Source organism: Musca vetustissima, unplaced genomic scaffold (assembly GCF_032173495.1).
Source record: "Musca vetustissima isolate MV318-11 ecotype Yass unplaced genomic scaffold, APGP_CSIRO_Mvet_v1 utg3313, whole genome shotgun sequence".
Taxonomy (NCBI): domain Eukaryota; kingdom Metazoa; phylum Arthropoda; class Insecta; order Diptera; family Muscidae; genus Musca; species Musca vetustissima.
Genome location: NW_026887111.1, coordinates 64,260 through 72,196, shown reverse-complemented (window position 1 = coordinate 72,196; position 7,937 = coordinate 64,260). Strand labels below are relative to the sequence as shown.

General features: G+C 34.4%; 1 protein-coding gene across 1 annotated transcript; it reads left to right on the top strand.

Moving 5' to 3' along the window:
• The first annotated feature begins 1,219 nt into the window (after window positions 1-1,219).
• Window positions 1,220-4,590, top strand: LOC133334670 (kelch-like protein 22). The gene is made up of 4 exons (XM_061543002.1): window positions 1,220-1,449; window positions 1,516-2,359; window positions 2,429-2,803; window positions 4,106-4,590. Exons 1-4 carry the CDS (start codon window positions 1,231-1,233, stop codon window positions 4,588-4,590), a joined length of 1,923 nt encoding a protein of 640 aa, XP_061398986.1. The 5' UTR covers window positions 1,220-1,230.
• Window positions 4,591-7,937: the final 3,347 nt, after the last annotated feature.

The following is a 7,937-nucleotide window of genomic DNA, read 5'->3' as shown; positions in this document are numbered from 1 at the left end:
GGTTTAAAAACACGCTTAAAACCTCCAAAATACCGAAAATCGAGGGTGTCTTATCTGGAGGCTACCCAAAAAAATGGGCCTATATAATTTTTAGTGAAGAAATTTCAGTGAATTCGGTTGAAAAGCGGAATGACAAAATTAATATACCCTTCATACTATGTTGGAGTACTTGCGCAAGCAGATGGGGCAGCTCTTGGAGTATTTGGGAGAAAAATTCTCCAAAAAATCTATGGGCTGATCTGCGTCGAATAAACCATGAGTTGTACCATCATTTCTCGGATATCAACATATCGTATCGAGCTGCTGCGACTACGTTGGAATGCGAGCCAACTGATGGTTCAACCAGTAGGGGAAGGCCACAAATTCGATGGATAGATCAAGTGGAGGATGACATATCAAAAAATGGTCTTTCAAATTGAAAAAAAAAACTGTGCACAAGATCGACGCGCCTGGAAATCTTTTTTATGTTCGGCTTATGGAACAAACGTTCTGCCTCGAGCCAGCTAAGTAAGTACAAGGTTGGCTCCAGTTGGAATCCTCAACAAGTTGAGGGCAATATAATCCCAGTACATATTTCTCAAACTCATAATCAATCGCCTTGAAAACGAGAGTCTAAATTGATTTAGCAAAAAATAAACCCTGAAGCCCCCTCCACCAAATCGAATACGACTTCACTGAAACTGTATTAATATTGTCAGAATACAATACGTAGTCTAACTGATTTGGACGCTTTCATACCTTTGATTCCATCGTTAAATCATTCATATCCTTCGTGATATTTCTGGGCGGTCAAGTTCAAGATCTGTTTATATAAAATTGTCATGTGAGAACCCAAGTGTCTGGGGTAGGTGGTGATCGACGCAAGGATACAACACGATAAGATCCGACAAGGAATAAATTGCATCAAAGGGCCGTCTATATAACCCTATTGCCACTTAGATGTTAAATAATTTAAAGATAAGAGGCAACGTTTTTTTATGAAATTCGATTTTTTCGGCTATTGTTCCAAACAATTTTTTTTTTAGAATTCATTGTTTCTTAGATATGGACTATATATTAAACTTTTATTAACAAGTTTTTTAAATATTTCTTTTTAGGAGCACAATATTGAAACTCATTGCCGAAAATTCAAACACATGATTTGAGCCGGAGACAAGAAACACTCAACATTTTTTACACAATTTTGTTGGATCCACAAAAGACCAAAAGATACAACTCGCACAAATAAAGATGGCTGGTGGAGCTGCCTCTGTGTTGCGGCACAATACACAAGAAGGACGTTCCAATACAACGGCCGAAAATTCACCATCAACAAAATACTCACGTGCAGCAGCACCTAATTTTATGTTGACCTCACATTCGGAGGCATTGTTGCAAGGTCTAAATGCCTTAAGATGTTCGGATAAGTTGTTCGATGTCACCCTCATTGTGGAGGGGAGAACATTTAAGGTAACCTAAAATACAAAAATATTTCTTTTTCTTAAATTGATAGTAATCTTATAATTTTCACCACAGGCCCATCGTGTTGTTTTGGCAGCCTGTAGTGATTACTTTTGCGCCATGTTTACCGATGCCATGCGTGAAGCTCGTCAATCTGAGATCAAATTAAACGGTGTCAATGCCCGTGGCATTGAACTACTCATAGAATATGCCTATACATCTAAATTAGAATTGGATCGTAATAACGTTCAAGATGTACTCTCCGTGTCGACACATGTCCAAATGAAAGCCGTCATTGAGGCATGTTCCAATTATTTAGAATCACAAATTGATTTGGAAAATTGTGTAGCGATTGCAGCACTAGCCGATCTATATGCCTTGGATGCATTGAAACGTAAAACATATCGTTTTATTTGTTCTCGTCTAGATGAATTTGCCCAAACACCCGATTTAGTAAATCTAACATGGGATCAGTTGGATTATATATTATCATGTAACTATCCAGTGGATTGTCGGGAGGAGCGGGTATTGCAAATTGCATTACAATATTGTCTTGAGACAAGATTAAAAATGGATTTAGCTAGAATGTTGTTTGCCAAAGTTCGCTTTAATCAAATCAAAGCTGAGGATGTCAACAGTTTACTTTCAAACACGGAAGCAGCTGAAGAAGATTCCCAACAATATGTGGATGCAGTGCGGCAAGAAATGCAAAAACAACAACAACAAAGAAAACATAGCACAAAAGATTGTTGTGATGAAGTTATCTCGTCAAATATTCTAATCAATTCGCGTGGCATGGAGCTGGCATTGGTGAAGATTGGCGGCTTCGAAACAAATGGTTTGACAAATCAGATTAGCTGTTTCTTGCCATCTGTGGGTAAATGGGAAAGTTTAACTGTGATTCCACATATAGAACAATGTAAGTAAAATGAAACTAAGAACATGTTTGTATAAATCTTATGTACAACTATTTTTTATTGCATTTCAGGCAATTACGGCACTGCTGTCTTGGGCAATGATTTATATATTGTGGGTGGTTCGTACGATGTTTGCCTTAAGGAATATATCCATCCATTTGGTTTTCGTTATTGCCCAACAAAAGATAAATGGAAAACAATTGCACCCATACAAGCGGATCGTTGTCGTTTCTCCCTGAATGCCATGGGTAATAATTTTCTGTATGCCGTGGGTGGTGTCTGTGAACTGAATGATAATGATGGTGATCATTATGCCAATGATATGGCCCAGTCAAATTGTGAACGTTATAATGCCAGTGCTGATCGTTGGGAATATTTGCCACCCTTAGCCGAAAATCGTAGTCAACATGCTGGTGTGGTATTAGGCGATAAATTGTATATATCAGGTAAGGTTTGAAGTTGTAAAACCATAATTTATAAGGGGTACATACTTTATTTTAATAATTTTATTTTAGAACCGAAATAAATAGGAAAAGTGGGGCAAAGTGGTTAAAAGTAGTAAAAAATGTCAGAAAGTTTTGCCAACACAGAAGAATAAAATGTCGTTTATCTATAAAAGATCAAGAGATTTCTATACGAGCAATATAATGCCGTTTGTACAATGTTTGGATTTATTATTGGATCGATCATTTTCCCCTCTATAAAATTATAGAATATCGCTCAATAGAATATTAAACTGGAATTTATAGTTATAGGCAACCCGTAGGCATTTTTTCCGCTTAAACCCATGAGAAGTTCTGCACTATAGAATCCCAGGAAATCTTCTTTATTAATAACGAAATAATATTCTCTCAAGAAATAGCTGGTAGAACTGATACGGTGTTGCGGCCAATACACAAGAAGGACATTCCAAGACAACGGTCAAAAATGTATCTTCATTAAAATATTCTCGAGTAGAACACCGAAATTATATGTTTAAATTAATACGTTCTAAATTCATAATAGAAGATCAGAAGGTCTCCTTCATAGAAGACCAGATGGTCTTCTTCGTTGAAATCAGAAGGTCTTCTTAATATACCACCCGAAGGACTTCTTAATAGACGACCAGAACAACAGAAGTTAATTTTCATAGATTACCAGTAGGTCTTCTTCATGAAAGGTCCTAATAGAATACCAGAAATTCTTTCAATGGTCTTCTTTCCTCATAAAAGAAAAATAGGGACTTCTTTATAGAAGATGAGGAGGTCTTCTTTATTAAATACGAAATTCTCTATAGAATATTTCACAAAATGCCAGTGTCAGTATGTCTTTTCTCCAAAGAAAATTAGGAGGTTCTGTCTTTCAGATACCAGTAGGTCTTCTCTCTTGGAAGACCAAGAGGATCTCTGCTTCCTCGTTTTTTTAGAAGACCTGTCTTTGTTTCTCTGTTTACAAGGCCAGGAGGTCTTCTCTCTTAAGAATGTCTGAAGGTATTTCCGAAGGGCATCCCCCTATGTGGTCTTCTTTCTTTAGAACAATGTTTTTCCTCTCTTTAGAAAATCAGAGATTTACTCTCCTTAGAAGGCCGCAATGTTTTCTCTGTTTAAAAGTCAGAATGTCTTCTCTCTTTTGAAGACTGGGAGTGACCAGACAGTCTATTTTATAATATACGGTCAGCTTTGTGACATTTTAAAATATTTGGATTTCAGATGCATTATGTACCCCGGTATTATCCCTGTTTTTCCTAACCAATTTAATTTTATTTCCAGGTGGAATTGATCGCCATTTGGTCTTAGCTTCGTTATGGTGTTTCGATACGACGACTGAAAAATGGATAAAATTGTGCCAAATGCCTACACCCCGAGCTGATCACATACTCATTGCTATGGAAGGGCGAATATATGCTTGCGGTGGTTGGTATGAAGATAATGTAACAGAGACACGCGTGCTCGCCGAAACCATTGATGTGTATGATATTGCCACGGATACATGGTCCACCGAGTCAACAAATCCAATGCCAAAATATTATACCGGTGTCGCGGCAGTTAAGAAACGCATTTATTTCATAGGTGGTCTGCTGTCATCGGCTACAATTAACAGGGCCACTTCGGCGGTACAATGTTATGATTTGGAGACCAAACAATGGTCCTACAACGTCGAATGGGAATATCCCAAGGAGGTGTGGGAGTGTACATGTGCCGCCTTCTATGTACCCCAAGAACGTGATGAATTCTATTGGGGTGAAAGTGCGTAAAAACGGTAGTGAAATTACGATGTATTAACAATAACAACAAAAATATGCAATATTTAAACTAACTAAAAATTATAAAAAATGTAGTTTAACTTTTTTATACTTTTTTCAAAGAAACAATCCGAAAACAATCATAAAAATTGTAGTTTGGAAAATTATTTAGAAAAAAATCTCCTTAAAATGATAAAAAGAAAACACACACAACCCTACAACTAATGTTATGTAAATATGTTTAATGAATCCCCCTCCTTGTTCAAGGAAAATTTATAGATTTACTTCTTGCTTTAATCTTAAGGAATATGATAGTATTTTATATTGAATCTCTTGCTTTTTTTCGTAGGAAAAAATTTGTTCTTTCGCCAAGAATTTAATTCAAAACAAAAAAATATGTATAACAAAAAAACTGCTGCTTTTATATATTACACACACACCCACAAAAATACAAATATTTTATTTTATAAGCAATTTTTCTTCTTGTTTTATAGAAATTAATTTTCTTTTATATATATTTTATACTAACAAAACTGAAAATATTGTTTTTTTTATTTGTTATATACTTATATATAGAAACTATTTTTTAAGTGGTTTTCATACAAAAAAACAAGGAAGTCTATAGTTTTTTATTTGTAATATTTAATTTTTTTAATTTTCTTCATTGTTATCAGTCTTTAAAAACAAAAACAACATAGTAAAAATAAATATTTGCTTTTCTTATATTTTTATATATTTGTGGCAGGGCCATTATCATAAACCATATAAACTTAAAAACAAATAAATTCAAATTAAAAAAATGTAATTGCCAATTGTATTTAATAAATTTGAATAGAAGTTATCAAGTTTGAATGTAATTCAAAATTCAAATGTTCCATACTTACACAAAGTTTCCAAATTACATGTTTGAATTAAAAAAAAAACAATAAATAAATTGTATTATTTGTCTAGAGTTTTTGTTTGGCAAAAAACAAATCACCACATTACAACTCAACAGTAATTTGTTTTGTATTGAAAAAAATACTTTTTTTTATTCCAAAATCTTTACATGAATTTTTAAATATGAACAAAAGTAATAATAAATAAAAAATTATGAAAATATTGAATTTAATTTTTTATGATTGATGTTTTTATTTATATATAGATATGAAGTTATTTTTAAGGTATTATTGTCTTTGATAGAACTTGAAAAAAGGGTAAAAATGCGGGAATTCGTTAATACTACTAGCATGTTTGATATGTAACCAGTAAGGAAAGTTCAAAAGTCGGACGGGGCGACTATATGATACCCTTCACCACTTTGGGTACCACTCAGAAATTTATGAAAAAGTTAATGTCAATCATCGAGCAAAATATGTAAAATACACAATACTCTGTGCAAAAATTTTGTTTCAATCGGACAAACATCGATAGTAAGGTGCACCATTTACATAAAATCGGAGCCGATTTAAACAAAATTCCGTATACATCAATCTAGGCCTAATTAAATACTCTGTGCAAAATATTGTATCAATCGGACAAATATATGGGAGCTATATCTAAATCTGAACCGATTTCAACAAAACGGGGCATGTATCAATCTAGACCTAATTCAGTACTCTGTGCAAAATTTAGTCTCAATCGGACAAATATTGGGAATTTGGTGCACCATTTACCTAAAATCGGACGAAACTATATATAGGAGCTATATCTAAATCTGATTTTCAATAGGGATCGTCCTTGGGCCAAATAAGTGACATGTGCCAAATTTCATCCAAATCGGATCATAAATGCGACCTGTACTTTGATCACAAAAATACATGGACAGACAGACGGACGGACATGCGTAAATTGACTCAGAAAGTGATTCTATGTATATTCTCAAAAAGAACCATGGGTCTATCTCGATTCCTTTTGTCTGTTACAAACATATGCACAAAGACATAATACCCTGTACTACAGTGTGGTGAAGGGTATAAAAACGGAATATATCGGACCACGTTAGTAGTAGCACTCCATGCCATCTGTGTAGTGATACCAGAAGAGGTTGCCCTATATACCTCATATTCGCATTTAAAGTAGATTTGGTAAACAATTACGATGGTGCAAACAATGAATAAAATCAGTCATTCAATTCGCTTCCAGTTATTTGACAATACTATTGACCCTTTGTGGAGGAGGTAACAGAAAGAGGAGGGGCAGTGGGGTTCCACCTTCGATCTTGATCTATGTAATTTAAACATATTACGTTTTGTAAAGTTTCGATGAAAATGCTTATATTCCGTTCGCCTCATATGCCATGATACATGTTTTCAAAATATTGGCCCTTTTTGGGGGAAGTACTAGAAGGAGTGGACCGGCCGAAGTCCCATCTTAAAACATTATATAGACATTGTTAAAATGTTAGGTTGTGCAATGTTTAGTTCAAATCGGATAGTCCCTTTACGTGATATTATAAAATTAAATTTCAGCAGAAGGAGTGGACAGATATTCTCCATCTTTAAACTTGATTTAGGTTTGGAACAAATATAACCATGTGCAAAATTTCGATGAAATTAGTTACTGCCTTCGGGAGTTATTGTGCGCTCCAGACAGTCTGACAGGCATTTGTAAATCGCCTTAAAATTGCCTAGAACGAATTTGTTCCAGCAATATTTCGATGAGGCATCTTTTTGCTGTAACACAGTCTATATTCCGTCATTAGCCATAAGATTGGATCATTCTATACTCAATTTTTTGAACTTGCACGTAATGCTAATTTTCTCTTATATAACATAAGTTTTAATATGGAATGATAATATGGAATAAAACTTTAGAATTCCCTCGAACCGTGGGTGCAAAATTTATGAAAATCGGTTAAGTAGTTGCTGAGTTATTTGCATTTGAAGTCGATGATGTTCCGAAATGTACCAACTGTTCGGTGCTGTTCGCCTATTACCAGAAAATGAAAAACTACACAAAAGTGCATCTTTAGAAAATGGCAATTTTATGCTGCTGCTGGTTTATAAAGAAAATCATAGCATACTTTTAGGCAAACACAGACTTTGTGTTCTGAGCATCATAATAAACGTATTGAGTTGTAAAACATTTTCAAAAGATGGCGCCAACGACGGGCGAGTTACGTATATGAAAAATGAAGACCTCATTTCATTTTGTCATAACTTTTTCCGTATTGCTGGTATTCAAATGAAAGTGACGTCATTGGAGAGGTATAACGTATACTTTCTTGTGAAATAAATACAATTTCAATTATAATTGAATTTTACTATGAAATTTGATTTTCAAGGTCATCATTTAACTTGATTTGATTTTGAAAGAAATACTACGATGTGTAAAGTTTGAATGAAATCATCAGTTACTCCTTCGAGAGATATCGTGTG